This window comes from Haliotis rubra, unplaced genomic scaffold (assembly GCF_003918875.1).
Source record: "Haliotis rubra isolate DU_JTF1 unplaced genomic scaffold, ASM391887v1 Scf1878, whole genome shotgun sequence".
Taxonomy (NCBI): domain Eukaryota; kingdom Metazoa; phylum Mollusca; class Gastropoda; order Lepetellida; family Haliotidae; genus Haliotis; species Haliotis rubra.
In genome coordinates, this window is record NW_025765867.1 from 6,384 (window position 1) to 24,212 (window position 17,829).

A 17,829-nucleotide genomic window follows, 5' to 3' on the forward strand; every position below is an offset into this window, starting at 1 on the left:
TTAAACCATACTCAATCACTTACTCACCTTCAACTCGCATTCCAACGCTGTCTTTAAACAGCAGTTCCACGCCAGCATCTATCGTCAGAGTGTCATCTTTGCCAACAATAATGTTGCTTGTGACAGTGTAGGGACTTTGTGCTCTCGTCAGTGTAAAGGTTCCACCAACGGTACCACCTAATTTTCCGTTTGAGTCAAGAAAAGGTGTTGTCTCCACAAGTTCTGTCATTTCCCTATCTTTGAAAAATGGCATGATTGATATCTCAGGTAGGACTGCGTCATTAGATTTGTCATATATCTTTACTTCTATATCTGAAAATGTGTCTTTCCCCCAATAGTTGTAACTAGCGTTGATAATGGTATCCCTGAAATCATTGCTGGGGTCTTCAGTGTAAGCAGACAAGAATTGAAGGTATTCATGGTTGCATTTATTTTCTCATCGAGAGATTGTTGTGATTTAATTTCCATATTTCCAACTTTAAAATTGTTTTCCCTAATTATAACCCTGTTGTCAGCATCGCCGCTAAGATCTACGTCAGCAGTTCCCGACGAAGCCAAAAATGAATTATTTGCAATTTCAGCATCTAAATATTGACCTTTTACCCTGAATACGCGTCCCTCATACACATTAAGTGTATTGTTCAGAAACATTACAGTCGTCAATGAGTGGGTTGAGTCACATAAAACACCGCCTGTATTGAAAACGGACCCGCTTGCTGTGAACGCATGTAGAGCACCATCACCTTTCGTGGTGATTGTTACTGCCCTTGAGGTGACATTAGAGTTCTCTAACATAATATTTCCAGTGTCATTGCTTGTTAATGTCCCTGAACACGTAGACAGGCTTATATCATTATTCGGGGTTATCAGCTGAGATTCTGATATTGTTACATTGAAGTAGTGAGATCCCAGTTTAAGCGAATCTACTTCGACATAGCTATGGAGCAGAGACAACACCAGCTTGGAGGAACATTTTGCCTTGCGGAGGTTTTCAATTGTCCTTGCTGCTTTCAAGACACCATGGGTAACTTCCAGACCTACAATAAAGGGAAAGGGTAGGGTTCAACTATAACGTTAAGGTACTGAAACTAACCCAAAACAGATATGATAAGTCTTTTATCATTGGGTTTACGTATGCCTAGTATGAGAAAACATAGCATTGAAAGACTGACTGTTGATCGTACCAATGTACATTCACTTACTGCTGTTCGTAAGAATCAAGCCTCCCCATCTGTTGTTGGTGCCATTTTGTAAAATTGCAGGTGAAGTTGCTGATCCATTAATTTTCAGTGTACCTGAAAAATAAGGTTCCTTAAGTACAACGAAATGATATCCTGTTCCTTAGTGTAAACAAGCACTTCTTTTCATCATATATACATGTATATCATGTTCTGAACGTCAGGACCCGTGAAGATCCCGTTTAGACATTATCTTTTGTAACCAATGCTTGTCTAAGAGGCGACTAACGGAATCGGGTGGTCAGGCTTGCTGACTTTGTTGACACATGCCATCGTATCCCAAATGCGTAGATCGATGCTCATGCTGTTGGTCACTGGATTGTATGGTCCAGACACGATTATTTACATATCGCCGCCATATAGCTGAATATTGCCGAGTGCGGCGTAAAACTAAACTCACTCATTCACTCTTTCTGAACGTCTGAATTTAACCTAACACATTGATGTGGCAGCTAACACTGATTGTAAACATGGCATGTATATTTACCTTTAACAATGATTCCCTGGGCTCCATGGAAGGTAAGAGTGACATTTGGCATGATGGTAAACGTCTGTCCTTCAGGTACTACAATAGTTCTCTTCACCATCAGTCTCTGATCTGGGCGAACAAGGGCATCTTCCTGTAACACTCCTCCAACGTCAGAGGGCTCAGCATCAGTGAACATGGTGGTCCCACTTGAAGTCATGTCCATGGACTTGGATGTGAAGTATGGGTCAATCTGTATCTCAGCTCTGCTGATGTTATGATACAAGTCATATATCCGTGAACGGATTCCCCGTTGATCTGTGATACCCCCAGTAGTTTCGGCTCGCATCAACAGAAGTCTGATCATTATAAAGTCCGTACGTAATCAGGACGTATGTCGAGTTTGGATTTTCGAATACATTTCTGTATATTCGGCTGTTTGATCCCGTTAATTTCAAAGAACCCACACGTGAACTGTTTCTGAAGACGTTGTTGGCGACATCAACTCCATCAGCATATAGATACAATGCATACCTACTATAGGAATCTTCAAAATGATTTCCAGAGATGTTGATAGGTATGTTTGCATAGTTCGAATTTCCATTACCTTGATACACTTTGATGTCGCTGGAATCTGCAAAATGTGTGATGTTGTTTCCTCTCATGTCTACAGAGGCGAAACTGCTTGAGCTTAAATCATCAAGGAAATGTATATCGCATAGGCTTCTGTATAGGACGTACCACCTTCAAATGTGTTGTAAGCGAGAGAGATGTTAAAGGTATGCTTATATGTATCAGATTTTACATATACACCTGCGTATGTATTCTTTGTAAATTCGCAGTCCGTGATTGTCACAAGGCTATTCACTCGATTCACCCTGGCATTAATACGCAGGCCATGTTTGTTGCGTTCAAAGATGCACGAAGAAATATTGAGAATTCCGTTTTATCTAGGATCGGCGAGAATGGCTTCTTTGAATTGAATCTAAATGTTGAGTTTCGGATTATGGTTTCCCAACCATTACTTCGCTGTAGTCCTACTCCGTTGTTGTCAACATGAGACGATTCTATTCTAGCATATCCCGAAGTGCGACAGTTGGAAGCCAAACTTGTAATTCCCTGTAATATCACTGTCAGTGACGGTCATCCCTAATACCGTTATCACCTGATGCTATTCGGAATCCCTGGTTGTATCGAACGTTGCATCGAACTAACTCAACGTCACACGAACTTGACAGCGCCAGTGCATGTTTACCGTTCTGGGTAAAGGTACATTCCTCAAAGAAAAGTCCACTTCGTGATACCCAGTCATCAGATACGACTAAACCATTATTCAAATTTTGTGACACTTGAAGACGGTGAAATGATTGTGTTCCAGAACCTCCATTTGTTAAGATTATGCCATAGGAGTTAAAGTAAACTTTGGTGTTGTTAAAAGAGATGGAATCAGGGGGTCCCATGGCACCAACATTAGCATGTCGTATTGTGCAGAAATTACAGGAAAGAACGCCTGGAATAAATAGAAGAGAGCATAATGACACGTTTTGTATAGCCGCATGAGTTTTCATTGCATAATTACACATATCTACCCTTTTAAACACAATGACATGTTATATATAAATTGTGTAGAAGTAAATAGTGTGCGTATTTTCTATATGTAAAACCTGTACTATTTGAATACAATATCACGAGATACACAAATTGCATAGAAGTAAACACTGTTAATATATTCTATATGTAAAACCTGTACTATCTGAAAATAATATCATGTGATACACAAATTGAATAGAAGTAATTAGTGTGAATATATTCTATATGTAAAGCCTGTGCTATTTGAATACAATATAATGTGATACACAAATTGTATGGAAATAAATAGTGTGAATATATTATATATGTAAAGTCTGTACTATTTGAAAACAAAATGATGTGATACACAAATTGTATGAAAGTAAATAGCGTGAATACTTTCTACCCTTAAAACCTGTACCATTAAATACAATGACATGCTATCTATAAATTTTATAGAAGTAATATATGTATTAGTTTTGTGTTGCACAATTATTTACAACCACCAAATATAGTAGAATACAGAGATACATGTATAGTAACGAGCAGAAAAAAAATGCGACAAAAAACTTTGTTCTGTAGACTCGATCCTACTATAAAAAAAGCCGAAATACATTGTTTCTAGCCGCCTCGTTGGTATGGAATTATCTCCCTTGGGTTCAGGGATGGCTTGATCACGTGACCTCGTTGCTAGCAGACGATACCGAAGCTTTGCCATGACGTTACAAAACAACAGAAATCGATTCTTGGCATATTATGAAGCAGGTATTACATCCGTAACTAGACTTTTTAAACTGACGGGACTGCATCGGGCCTCTGTTTACCGAAATTTGAAGAAATTTGACGCAAGGTTAGGGACAGAGCGACAGGCTGAATCGGGACCTCGTGCTACTCATGGGGCAGATGACAGACGACGTATCGCGCGTCTCGCGGCGGCGTACCCAAACTGGTACGAAAACAGCTTGCTGTGAAGGCTTCAAGTCAAGGAACCCCTAAGGTATCAGAATGGACAATCAGAAGATCTTTAAAGCAATCTGATATGTCAAGCGAATGCCGAAGTAAGTTCCATTGATGACAACAGCACAAATGGAGAGAAATGGCTTATTTTTGTTGTTGTTGTTTCTTTGTCGAGGTGCTAGTAAACTATCTCGGGTTGACGCAAGAAGGGAGCAGAAGGCATTCGAAATCGTCCTCTTTGAAAAAACATACGAATCATGCTGACGTATAGGATTATCCCACGGCGACATGGCGAGTTGTTTAAAGTGGCAAAGCAAACATCACATTTGAGTTCAGGTGATGCACTCGTTTTAAAATGTTATTTAGGTCATGTTGAATTTTTCCATCGCAATGATATCTGACAAACAAGCATGTCAGATATCAGAGGTAAAATCGTTTCATGGCTCTGCTTTTCTGTTTACGAGGGTCGGTAAGAAAGTAGTCGGCCTAACTATATTCTCGATGTCCACTGTTTGAAAAGGTTCCATTTTATTTAGAAGGAATCATGAGCAAAGCCATGTCCAACATTTCACATATGTGGGTTATGTGGTTAACGAGTTATATGCTAGTCATCACAACACATTAGTATAATATTTCTGAAAATATTGCAGAAATGAAAAACGATCTGTCATTTGGGGCCTCTTGGATAACGGTATGTCCTCAGATAATATCGTATAAAATATGATCAGTATTGTATTGACTCTTCCGTCATAATCAACAGTCAAAGATTTGGATTGTTTGACCTCAGCCATTTTAATAAACAATGTGTCCAGATATTTAAGCTGGTACTGTTTACAATATATTGAGTGCTGACACTTGGGTGACCATTCGTTTTTCAGTTTGAACCCCTTGTATGAATAAGTGAAAAACATTAGAATAAATTATGTCCTTATGATTACGTCATCTGAGAGGGGTTTGGTAGTGTCTCTATAACATGCTCTTTCAGTAAACATCATGGGGAGTCACTTTAACAAGCGATTGTAGTTTCAAATTGCATTTTATGCACTTTAATATCTACGTTTGATTCTACAGGACCTCTGCCTATCTCAAACACGCTGAATGTTTCTTACATATTTTGTGTCCTGAAGTTTGTGATGCATTTATTGCAGATTTTGTTTGTGGGGGTATCAAGATAAATAGCCAAACAAAATGGGTATCGTGGGGCTGGAACATAGCAAAACTAATTTGCTTGAGGTTGACAGAAAATATGTAGAAAATAAAACTTTAAAACAGCTGCATTTGTATCATTTTCTAGGTGAGACCGACTACCTTTAACCGACCCTCGTAATAATGTAAAATTAAATGATGGAAGGGCTTGACTTTCAGTACACAACAACAGAAAGAATATTTCGATATTTCTAGGCATTTAATCTCCTTAAAACCAACAACGTGTACCAATGTCTGGGATGATAACATATACATAAACTATTGTTTGCTGTGTTAGAGATCATTGACATCACGTATCGTTGACTTTTGCTGCAGGTCCTTATTTGTGACATTCAAATAGACATGTAAATTTATTGTAGACCCTATATTCCCGTACCCCCATCCCTTTGAAAGCACTGTCCCGACGAGATCCCTTTGCCACGGACCTACGGACAGGCGCTTATTTCGAGCACAGAATACAATTACGCGTGGCTAATTAGTGTTTTTACAACATCAGATCATGGAACGAACTTTGACGATGAAAGGATCAGAAACAACTGAACAGATGGTTAAAACGCAAGGAAAGACTTTGAACTTCTGTACAAGGCCTCCCGTGATGGTTGTTCCAGCACCGCCCGGGAGTGTGACAGCAAGGGGCCTACAGGCAGCCAGTCTTCTACAACACGTCGGACTGCGTGTTTGGTGGCTACACCGCGGTCAGCTGGGTAGGCTGGTGCCTGCAGGTCGACCCTGACAGCATTTCTGTTCCGTTTGTACTTCAAAGGTTCCAGCAGCCCCAAAAATACCCAGCAACAAACGGCAACGAGGCAATTTACGGACACGCTTAGCTATGGGCCCTACTTTTGGGAGTGGTCATGAGCATTTACAGTTTCAACGGGACTGTGGCCTTGAGCGGTGCATCCTTCCCACTGAATGGTTCTTTTGGCTCCTGGTACAAGCTACGTCATGGCAGGAGACAATGACGCATCACTGGCCTGTTCCAATCTCAACTGCTACGATGGAAGTCTACAGTGTGAAAGGTGGGTTGGTGAGACAATCAGAGTTATTGTCGACCAGCGGAAGATCCGGGATACATTGTCTTCAGCAACCTGTGATTGTCGCAAGATGCTGCTATGTATCGGGTGGTCAGCTTATCAGATCTTGATTGCTGCATGTCATTGTATCTCAGTTGCGTAGGTCGATGTTCATGATGTTCATCAGCGGATTGTCTGGTTCAGACTCGAGTATGTTGCAGACCGCCCTCACATAGCTTAAAATGGCTTGAGTGCAGCGTTAAACAACAGAGCTATTGTCATAACATAACTTTTATGAATACGAGTGACCACGTGCGGTCAGATTTGTGAACTGGCTGTTTTGTGTGTGCTTCGACCCTGGCGTTGTTGATCATTACCCACAATATCAGTAACTGAAGTTCGTGGGCCAGACTTGGGTAGGTCCTTTCTGCCAGCATATACCTGAAGACTGGTGGGGGTGAAACAACAAAACACGTTTATTGTAATCGATATAAGTTGTTGTTTCTATTTATAAGATGAGTGAAACATGCGCCATAACTTTACAGATGGAAGTATATTCTCAACGACGATCCATGGAGACAACTCACAGAATCTTAAATCAAAGGTAGACTGCAGTTTCCCACGTCGGAACATATTTATATTGTCAACTCAATTATTGACATTACATGATTAGCTCCCTTTGAGGAAGCTTATTGCAGAATAGTTTTCGATCAGACAAATCTGACAAGACAGGCTTATAATTAAATGGTTCTATGTTTTGTCTCCAGCCTGCATGTTCTGACTGTCCACAACCTCACAAATTATCTAACCCGATTCTATATATTGGTAATGGTACTTCATGCCTATTTTGGTGACTTAAAATACACTTTTCAAAAAATAGAAACGCACGGCCAAAAGTAAGAACGTGTATTAAAGGAGAATACTAACGTAAAGAAAAACTTTTCATAGAGGTAAAGGCATTCTATACGTCACCTTCCGTGATTAAATTTGAACTAAAAGTTCACAGTTCACAATGGCTCTCTCTTTGATTTTACTCCTCACAACTTAACATTGTCTATGGATTCTGAAGCAATAATAGTCGACGGTTGCTGATGTCATTTCTGAATGGATGTTGGACCGTATCAATACGATCCGATTATACATCTTGCAAAAGAAAATGTTCCAGTGAAGATGAAGAAGAATCAAACGAAACGAAGCCACCGCTTTGATGTCAAAATAATTTTAAAAAAGTAGACCATATACTTTATCAGGAATATCATTTGTCAGCAAATGTGACACATTCCAACCAGCACACCCACCCCTATATAAATGAATGACAAGTTTCTAAGAAAATATGTTTTTGAAATGTGATTGCAGTTCCTTTCTTTGTGTCAAATGTGGGTGTCTGGGCTTAAAAAAAAAATAATCATGCTTTTGGCGGGGGAAAAAGAAGAAATTATTTTGTCGAAAAAAAAAATATGGATCCCTAGTTCCTCATTGATAACGTATCAAGTTTCCAAACAAGATCCCAACCTTGTCGAGCAGAGATAATATAAGGACGCAGATAAGTTATTCCCTGGAAAACTGGGTGAATTATAAAATACTAGTCAGGCAATGTATATTTGGCTAGGCTTTATTTATGTAAATAGTTATGGTGCTCGGTCAAAACCTTTAGAAGGACATCTTGTCAGCCATCGAAAATACAAAAATACAAAAACTTTAACGGCAAATAGCCACCTACTGATTAAATAGCGAGACTTACGCCGTCGTGCGTAATTGGACAAAATAGAAAACAGTGAATGTAATAAGTACTTCCATTTGGCCGCCAGGTTCGGCAACGCTTAATTTCTCTGGTCAGATTGCAGCATTTAGGCATATATAGCGAAACATTTTCAAAATTATATGAAATCGCTTACCGATTTTGATAATAAATATCTCTGGCGAACTGTCCCAGTATTTGGCGTCGTAATTTAAATGTACGTAAGTAGATTATGCTTGAAATTACGTGGTGGATGAAGGGAACGACACAACAGATGAATGCATGTAGTGCTGTGTCACGTCAGGCATTAATTCAGCTTTACTCCACTGCACGGTAGGACTACAGCAAGGCGTCGTCAGTATCTGGTGACACTCCAATTCCCTTGTAGCCGTCACTGGTCGGTCGACACCGCCCAGGGAGGTATTTCACAAGTCGTCGGATTTTTCTTGGGGAATTGTTCGTCATTCACTCGCAATGCGTTGGCAAGTTCTGTAAATGTCTGAGGTTTACGGACGCGTCGATCAAGCTCAGTCCCACAGGCGATCGGTCGCGTTCAGATAAGGTGGATTTGAAGGCCAGCTTAAAGGACACATTGGCGCGAGATAGGCACCGTTGTTACACGAGCTGTGTGGGGTCAAGCGTTGTCGTGTTGAAACAGTCCCCCACTGGCCGCTCAAAAAGTGGGAGGAGGTGAGGTCGTAGGATCGGTTGATGTAGCCATTTGCTGTATGAGAGTGCCTTGAACCACCAGTTGATCTGATCTACCCGTGTGTAGGGACATGTCGCCCCACGCCATGACGCTTCCCCACCAAATCTGTCATCTGTTGGGAGCGGACCGCCCGTGGTGTAGGTAGCGAGCGTCCGCCCGGAGAGCGAAGATCGCGGGTTCGATCCCCGACTGCGTCATACCAGAAATACGTTAAAATATGGTACTTGTTGGTCCCGCCTGGCGCTCGGCATTAATGGGTACAACAAGGACTGGTTGGCTCTGGAGTCAGTATGCTGTGTCTGAGTGGGTAGTCATGCTTCACTGCGGCATGGTATCTCAGTGGCCAGCACTATAAAACCAGCTTAAGTCTGGGCTAGTACAAGCAGCCGCACATACACATACACACGCATGCACGTCGTCATATGAGCGAAATATTCTCAAGCTACACGACGAAAACCCAATTTCACCTCCTGTTGGGAGCAGTTCGGCGCAAAACGTTCCGTATCGACGTCGATAAACTCGTCGTCTCCATCCCGTCTTTGCAGGAGGAAACGCACCATCGCTACGAAACAAACGCGTTCCATGCGTTCCCGGGCCCCATACCTGTACTCTGTTGCACCATTTGACACGTCGTTGTCGATGTAGTCGTGTCAGCTTTTGAGATATGCCTCGAATTCCCACTTCTCTCAGACGATTTCGAGGGTTTTGTCGGAAATTCTTCGAAGACCAGCCACCTGTACTGCTGTCAGTCCGTTGCTGTAGCAAATCGGTGACGAAGGTGAAACACCCCGCCCTGAGCAGGAATGGTCACCTTGGTCTTTCACTCTTGGTCTGGGAGGATCTTGCGTCGAACTCGAAGCGGGTATACCAATGTCATAATCGATATATGGTGCTGTGGTGGGACGCTGAAGTGTCTTGCAAAGGCACACTGGGGACTCCCCTGCTTCCAAACTTCCATTGCTGATATTTCGGTCAGTAGCATTCAATCTCAGCATTGTTTCTCCCTCGTGAATTTCGTAATGAAATGATGAATGTTGGTTTGGCCTTTTTAGTCGGATGTCTCCACACCATGTGTTCATCACATTGCACGCATTACGTTGACAATCGCTCGCGTGCACTTTCATGTATCGTTTTCATTTTATGACTAACACTTAGAAACACATTTTGGGTTGCGGCTTTGCGCCCAATACACAACAACCACGACATGATTAACGGATTCAACATACAAATTGGTTTCAATGACGATTGCTATCAAAATATTTTGAAATGAACTGTTGAAAAACGCCTATACGTTTCTCTTTGAATAGTGTATCTTTTCTAATTCTAAATTGGTATGGACAAAAGCAACGTAAGCATCTTTCACAACGACTCTGAGAAAGTATGCCCAACATCTATAACATACATGATCTATCTGAGGTCAACCAATACATACTGCAATTAGGATGTTTGATTCCTTGATTTTACAAATATTAACATATGGCTCTAAAGTTTAGGGTTTCCAATACAGTGAAATAATCGAGAAGGTACAGACTAAATATTACAAACGGATACTTATCCTGCTAGTCACGTGAAGGTCCGGGTTGGAACGTTCTTCAGCAGCCCAAGTGTCCTCCTAAATTAAGTTTTTTTATTAGCATATCTCGATAGATCCATGTTTGTGTTATGCACATGAACAGAGTGTAATGATACCAAGGGCAGGAAACCTGACATGTATTTTCTCTTAGTATAGGAAGCATAAAGTGAGATCCCCTGAGGGTAAACCACTTTCAAGTTCCGTCTGTGTGACACGAGGGCCTAGAGGAAGCCCAAGGAATGGACGCGGCTGATGTGGTAGCCATATTGATGGACACCTTCCTGACAAATATATGGTAATTTCATGACGCTATTTAGATAATAGATCTCCATCATCGATACAAAAAACCCAAACAGAAGCAATGATGATCAGTGAAATGACTAGTCAAATGCCTCCGCTGGTATATGTATTCCATGTTCGTCCAAATTCCAGTGTAACTTAGGTCCTTTCTTTAGTTCAGTTAATCCACAATTTATATGCTAAATTCTAAATCCTTATTCAACATATTTCCACATAACGTTCGGTATCATCTGACGTCCATGTTGATACGTGAAGGTCTGGAAACATCGTCCGGGGCTTCCAGGTATTTTGGTATTTCACGCAGATCCATTCACGATAGTAAGCTTCGGAAACATATATATAACAGATCCTATTTGTGTATTAATACTGTCATTGATCAATAAATGCTTTACTTCTGTGGTTAAGTCTGATCATTCGTCATCATTCGCCCCTTTCCGTAATAGGTATCTGGTATAGCAACACGATTCGGTGCTTCTGGTGCTCTTGATTCTGTGGTTCGGTCCATAGTTTATACATGTACAGTCTATGATGTCTCTGTAATATTGGGATGGCCTTATGGGTAAAGGTCTGCTCGAAACACTGGAAGACCTTGGTTTGATTTTCGGATTTGGTTTCAATGTTTGAATTTCTGGTGTGATATTACTGGAAGATTACTAAAAGCGGCTTAAAATCATACTCAGACACTCGCCTTGTAATATAAGAGCACGCAGACTATGTTGTTTCAAAACCCACTGTTTTGTGTTCCCAGTTTAACCCAGCTGTTTCTATTTCGCCTGACACTCCTGGATACAAGAAGAAGACCTAAAACATGCAAGACATGATACACTGTGTGGCATTTGTCATTGATGGCTGTTCCGTGTGACGTTCCCGGACAAAATTTGCAGAATATGAAAGCTATACAACAGAAAGCCAACAACCAGAGAGGTACACAAACACAAACATTTTTGACGGCCATGAAGAGACCAGAGTTAGAATTGGTCTTCAGTAACCAACCCATGCTTGTCGTGAGAGGCTACTTACTGATCGGGTGGTCAGGTCGCTGACTTGGTAGACACATATCATCGTATCCCCAACTGCGTAGATCGATGCTCATGCTGTTGATCACTGGAATATATACTGACCGCCGCCACATAGCTGGAAATTTGCTGAGTGTGGCGTCAAACAACAAACAGAATTTAACAACTTCAGCCGGTGGAAATTGGAATTTATTTGAAACTGTCTTGAGAAACCAATATTTATTTATTTACAAAAATAAGACTAAAATACAAATATATACACCTGCTACACACTTCCCCGGGATGAAAATGATGTCCTCATCATTTGCCTAAAACAAGGGAGAGAAATGCATTCTGTACATCAGTACTGTCGTTATGAAAGCATTCCAGTTGATAAGAGAACTGAGATACTCAGCTCTGATCTTCCAGTCGGGATGTGGAACTGCAGACATTACATACTCACCGCTAGACATCCACCGTGGCTGTGTCCGAGTCCTCCCTGATCTTCTGGGCTGCTGTGCCGGGCACATCTTCAACTGACTCAGGATCATCTTCCACATTGGCAGGTTCTTCTGGGCTGCACCAGGATCTGCGCGTCAGTGGTCTCCACATCTGATGTCCTTCTCTGTAGCAGGATCAGCCTCAGCTGAAATATCTTCAGGCTGGTCTGGCTGGCTCCCAACTGCGTCTCCAACTAAATCGTCTTCGTCCAATGCAAAGTCTTCAACTTCTGCTCTAGCCTCAGTTGGCCTATCAGCTATATCCGCAGCTGACACTGACGGCTCAGACGATGGGAAATATATGTCTGACTCTGTCATCCTCTGGTTCCTCGACTGGAACAGCAAGTCTCTTTGATCTTCTTGGTTTCTGGATAGGTCTCGGTGGCTCTGGTGTGCTAGTGAATCCGGTACAGGAGTGCACCAATGGGAAGTAGAAGATTCCGGTGTAAACTCTCTTCCTACCTTCACCATTCTCCTTTCCGACCACATAGACAGGGGATGGAGGGGTTCGGTTGACGAAGAACTGTATAAATGTCACCTTCCCATCTGTCTGCTAGTTTGTGTCTTCCTCTCAAAGGCGACGGTTTTAAATCCAGAACTCGGTCACCAGTCTCTATAATTGCTGCTCTTGCCTTCCTATCAAAGTAGGTCTTCTTGATCCTGCTGTGCCTCCTTGCTGTTCTGTGAAGCTAGATGATATGCCTCTTTTGGAGTCGATCTCTTAATGACTTTGTGTACTGCTGCAGTGACTTGGGCTTGCTTGGCTGGATGTCAAGTCCAAATGCTAGATCCACTGGAAGTCTTGGGTGACGCCCAAACATAAGGAAGAAGGGGGATGTCCGGTAGACTCATGCCGAATGCAATTGTATGCATGGACTAAGGGTCCAACATGAGCCTTCCAGTCCCTCCTCTTGGCGTCTGGTTCCAGAGTCCCCAACATATCACACAGGGTCCGGTTGAAGGTCTCACATCCCATTACCCATGGATGGTAGGGTGTTGTGGACGACCCATTGATCCCAAGCAGCAGGCACAGCCTGAGCATCAGCTTACCAACAAAATTGGCTCCTTTGTCGGAATGAATCCTCTTTGGGCAGACCGTAATGGATGATAAAGTTGTTGAAAAAACAAGTCTGCTGTCGTCTTGGCTGATGTATTCCGACAAGGATAGGCTTGAGCGTACCGGTGAAATGGTCAGTAATGACCAACACATACTGTTGACCACCCTTGATGGCTCCAGAGTCAAGAAGTCCATGGCATTCAGTTCCATAGGGCTGCAACGTCTGGTCTGATGCTCACCAAAGGGGCTCCTGATGGATGTGTTTCCCTTCCTTTCAGACACCTCTCACATATCTTCAGGTAGTCATCTACATCCTTGGTCATACCAGGCCAGTAGTAGAAACGTTCCCCTTGAGTAGGATAAGGTCCGATCTCTGCCTGGATGTCCTACACGATCATGCAAGCTTCTGAGTGCTGAAACTTACATCTGGAAGGTAGCACTAGCTGTTCTTTTGATCACATCCATCCATGCTGAAGTGACTCTATATAACACACCTTCCCTCAAAGTCAAATGTGCAAAATGTCTTCAATAAAGTAGTCATCTCTGGTCTCCCTTGGAACTGAGTCTCTGTCAGGTCTTGTGGCATCTCTCCAGATGCTCCATGATAATATAGCGCGGGATGTGTCCTTCAGCTGAGCACGGCGCCAACTTTGTGCTGGCAGCACACACATGGTCACTTTACATCTGCTTCAATTCCTGAACCACTTCTGTAGACAAGCACATTGGAACTCTCAACAAGATTAGGTGCAACAAATCTTGTTACAAATAGCACTCACCACATCACGAGACAGGTCTTCCATCTGACTGGGTCACCTTTGCTAAGCAAACGAGACAACACATCAGCATCAACGTTGTTCTTCCTGGTCGGTAATTTTTTGATGGTAAAAGTTGTAAACTTGCTAGAGCAGCTAACCACCGATGTCCTGTGGCGTCCAGACGTGCTGTAGTAAGTACATACGTCAGGGGATTATTGTCGGTCATTACTGATGAAATCATTGCCATACAAATAGTCGTGAATTTCTCTGAACGGCCCATTTCAGACACAAAAACTCGAGTTTATGCGCTGAATAGTTCCGTTCAGATCGATTCAAACCCCCTACTTGCATAGGCAATAACTCGTAGGTGACCATCATAATTCTGGTATAAGACTGCCTTAGGCCATGGGTACAGCATCAGTGTGCAGCTCGAAAGGTCTTTGAAAAGCCGGGGCAAACCCAAGCACCGGGAGGTGATGTGAAAGTCTGTTCTTCAACTCCTGGAAAGCTTCTTCGAGCAGGACCCTGGTTCCAAGCAGTTTGGGATGTCTTAGGACTCCTCGACTTCTTGGTAAGTAAGCACTTCGGCATAAGTTCTGAGGAGGGTCTTCATGGATCTTAGAGCAGTCCCTGACGAATTTCCGATAGTATCCAGCAAATCCCAAGAATTTCCGGATGTCTTCTGGAGAGATGGTGTTGGCCAGTGCTGAATCTTTGTCTATCTTCTCTGGATCAGCTTCAATCCCTCAGCAGACACAATATAATCCAACGTACCTCACCTTCTTAAAGAACTTTGCATTTCTCGTGGGGCGAGCTTCAATCCACATTCTTGTAATCTTCTAAAGACGAGCTCCAGCCTTCCACATGCCTCGTATGTCCGGGAAAAATATGATGAGGCCATCTATGTATATATAAGGCAGATCTTCAAGTGGCAGTCCCCAGGCACTTCTCCATAAGGCGCTGATAGGTCGCTGGGGTAAGTTTGATAAGCCGGAAACGGCATCCTGTTGTACCTGAAAATCCGAGTGGACCTTACAGTAAAGCCGCCTTCTCCTTGTGGTCATCATTCATCTCAACTCTGGTAATAGCCGCTCTTCATATCCTCACAGCACTGAGTAGAACTTGTTCCCTTCCGGAGAGACAATCTAAAAGTTCTTCAATCTTCGAGAGCATAACTGTCCCACTGTATCCGGTTGTTCAGCTGGCGAAAATCTATACATAGACGTAAACGGCCATCTTGCGCTTGGCTAACACCAACGTTGGAAGCCCATGGACTATGAGAGTGTGTCTAATCACACCAGAGGACAACAGTTCTTGAAGATGACCTGAACCTGATCATACATTGCTGGTGGTATACGCCGATGTCTCTGCTTGAAGGGCACGTCATCATAGAGTTCTCATCCGATGCTTGACCATGTTGGAATGTCCAAGATCTTTATCATGTTTAGAGAAGATGTCACCATATCTCCTCCTAATAGCCTCCAGTCCCTGTGCAGCCTCATCATGTGTAAGTCCATCCTCCTCCAACTCAATGTCCGTCAATCCCACTTCTCAGAGTCTGAACATCTCATGTCTGGTGGTCTTCTATTGTCACAGGTTGAAGTTCACACAGCAGAGCCTTTAGTTGGAACAATCATGTCCGGGTAGTAACATTAGACAACATGAACTTGTGAATTTCACTGTATGTGCTACTTTTGTATGGGATTAACACATCGTCTTTGTAGCTATTGACACATTCACAAACCAATTCATCTACTGCATCAAGTCATTGTATCCATGCCTTGGATCCATGTCTGATTTTGTTTTATTCTTTTTACTCTTTGAGTCTTGTGCCTTTGAAGATGAATTTCTCTGAAGAAGAATATGCTAGTCTTGTTGATAGTTTTGCTAAGATGGGGTTGCATCATTACATTAGTTCAACAGAAACAAAACTTGAAATATATTTATTTTTGTAAATAAATATATTTCAAGTTTTGTTTCTGTTGAACTTTATTCAACAGAGGTGTGTGTTTGTCATTCTAAGCCCAGGCCTCAGTGATCAATCACAAACCCAAGCTCCACTACATTCTTTTGTCCAGCCCTCTGCTGATCAATCACACCTTCAAGCGATCCTGTGATTGGCCAAATTTAAAACTTTACCTTCTTGCTCTGACTAACTCCATATTGCCATTTCACTATGCACTGCACTGGGAGTATTCACAGATCACCACAAAAGGTTAGTTTATAATTCATCTTTATTTCTAAATAGGATTAAATAGTAATCAAAGATTATGCATTATAAATAAGCATCTAAGAAGTAATTATATTTACATTGAATTATATATTTCTATTAATGTTTTGAATGAATGTGGTTTAGAGGCTGAACTTTAAACCTAAGCAATACTGTATTTTAATATTATCTTGTATACATGCTAAGTTACTAGTATATCTACATTAATGGAATTGCATAAGCTGTGCATTTTTGTTATTCAGTGTATTTAGTCACTCTAAGTATTTATTCCTGCTCTTTCTTCTGCAGGACATATCATGAATGGTGACATTTCAAGGGTATCACGTTTTTCACCCCTTGTGCCACACATGGGGTATGTGTAACCATTTTACTTAATATGTACTGTAAGCATTTTCTATCGTATCATCTAATAATACATAGTTGTAAGTAATGTAACAGAAATGATTGTATTGCTTTGATGATGATATGATATATAATATTATATTATGTTTAATATGCATATACTATATTATCTGTTGTTTCTTATTACAGGGTGACTATCATTATATAATAAACGTAAGCCTCACACCCCGTAGCTGTCTTGGTGTCATCTGTATAATATATTGATTTTAATATGACTCACCAGGGAAGTCAAAATTAGTTCTGTTCTGAATTTTATTCTATGCAGGTATACCACAAGTGGTCATCTTGACCAAGGTGGATAAGGCCTGTCCACATGTTGAAGAGGACCTGGGGACCCTGTTCTACAGCTCTGCAGTCAGTGAACTGGTGGAACAAGTGTCCCAACTCATTGGTCTGCCCGTGCCCACGTTCTGCCCGTGAAGAACTACGAGAAGGAAATGGAGTTGGTGGATGACGTGGATGTTCCTGCTCTGATCAGCCTCCGTCAGATGCTAAGATTCGCTGATGACTATCTCTACAACTTCCTGGATGAGGAGGATAAAGATGAATAAATATATGTTATTCATTACTCCATTTGGTCATAAACAACCAGACCAATGTACCGTTTTCGAATCGCAAAAATGAAATATCCGTTGTCCTTTTCACCCTGGCTTATCTCAATGAAGTAGCACGGTTTTTGGGAACACAGCTAGTACATGAGATTTAGGGTTGATCAGGATGAGAACACATTCGATGTAACCTACATAATCAAAACTTGCCTCACCTTTCTTGAATCCAGCAATATAAAGTGCTACTGCTTTAAGTATTCGGTTCAATATATTTGTATATCTATCGGATATAGATATGACTTTATTTAATCTACAAGAAGTCACGCTATGTCTTCCCACTATTGATTAACTGGACAGCTGGGTAACAAATCGCATCTGAGATTCAGAGAAACGAAACTTGGAACAGTGTCAATGTTTTTCAGGGAAACATTCGGTTCCTGGTCAGTTATGGTGACAAAGACCCATAAACCTGGCATGCCTTTTCTGTACTGAGGAAATGAGACAACTTGTGTATGTGAAAATTCCTTTCATTTTGGATGTGATAGATGTGTGGTTTGTTATCGCTTTGACTAT

General features: G+C 41.8%; 1 protein-coding gene and 1 pseudogene across 1 annotated transcript; one reads left to right on the forward strand and one right to left on the reverse strand.

Annotated features, from left to right (window-relative positions):
• Positions 1-306: 306 nt before the first annotated feature.
• On the reverse strand, positions 307-2,421 carry LOC124274103. Its single transcript, XM_046709418.1, has 3 exons — positions 1,726-2,421; positions 1,203-1,295; positions 307-1,037 (listed from the first exon to the last, which is right to left on the reverse strand). Exons 1-3 carry the CDS (start codon positions 2,069-2,071, stop codon positions 307-309), a joined length of 1,170 nt encoding a protein of 389 aa, XP_046565374.1. The 5' UTR covers positions 2,072-2,421.
• Positions 2,422-4,620: 2,199 nt separating this feature from the next.
• Positions 4,621-17,308, forward strand: LOC124274104 (annotated as a pseudogene).
• Positions 17,309-17,829: the final 521 nt, after the last annotated feature.

Excerpts from the sequence above, each read along its gene's own strand:
- LOC124274103 (XM_046709418.1), bottom strand. The coding sequence starts at position 2,071 with ATGATCAGACTTCTGTTGATGCGAGCCGAAACTACTGGGGGTATCACA. Across the intron at positions 1,296-1,725 it reads CCAGGGAATCATTGTTAAAG|GTACACTGAAAATTAATGGA; the intron begins GTAAATATACAT and ends CTTATTTTTCAG. Across the intron at positions 1,038-1,202 it reads CTTGATTCTTACGAACAGCA|GTCTGGAAGTTACCCATGGT; the intron begins GTAAGTGAATGT and ends CCTTTATTGTAG.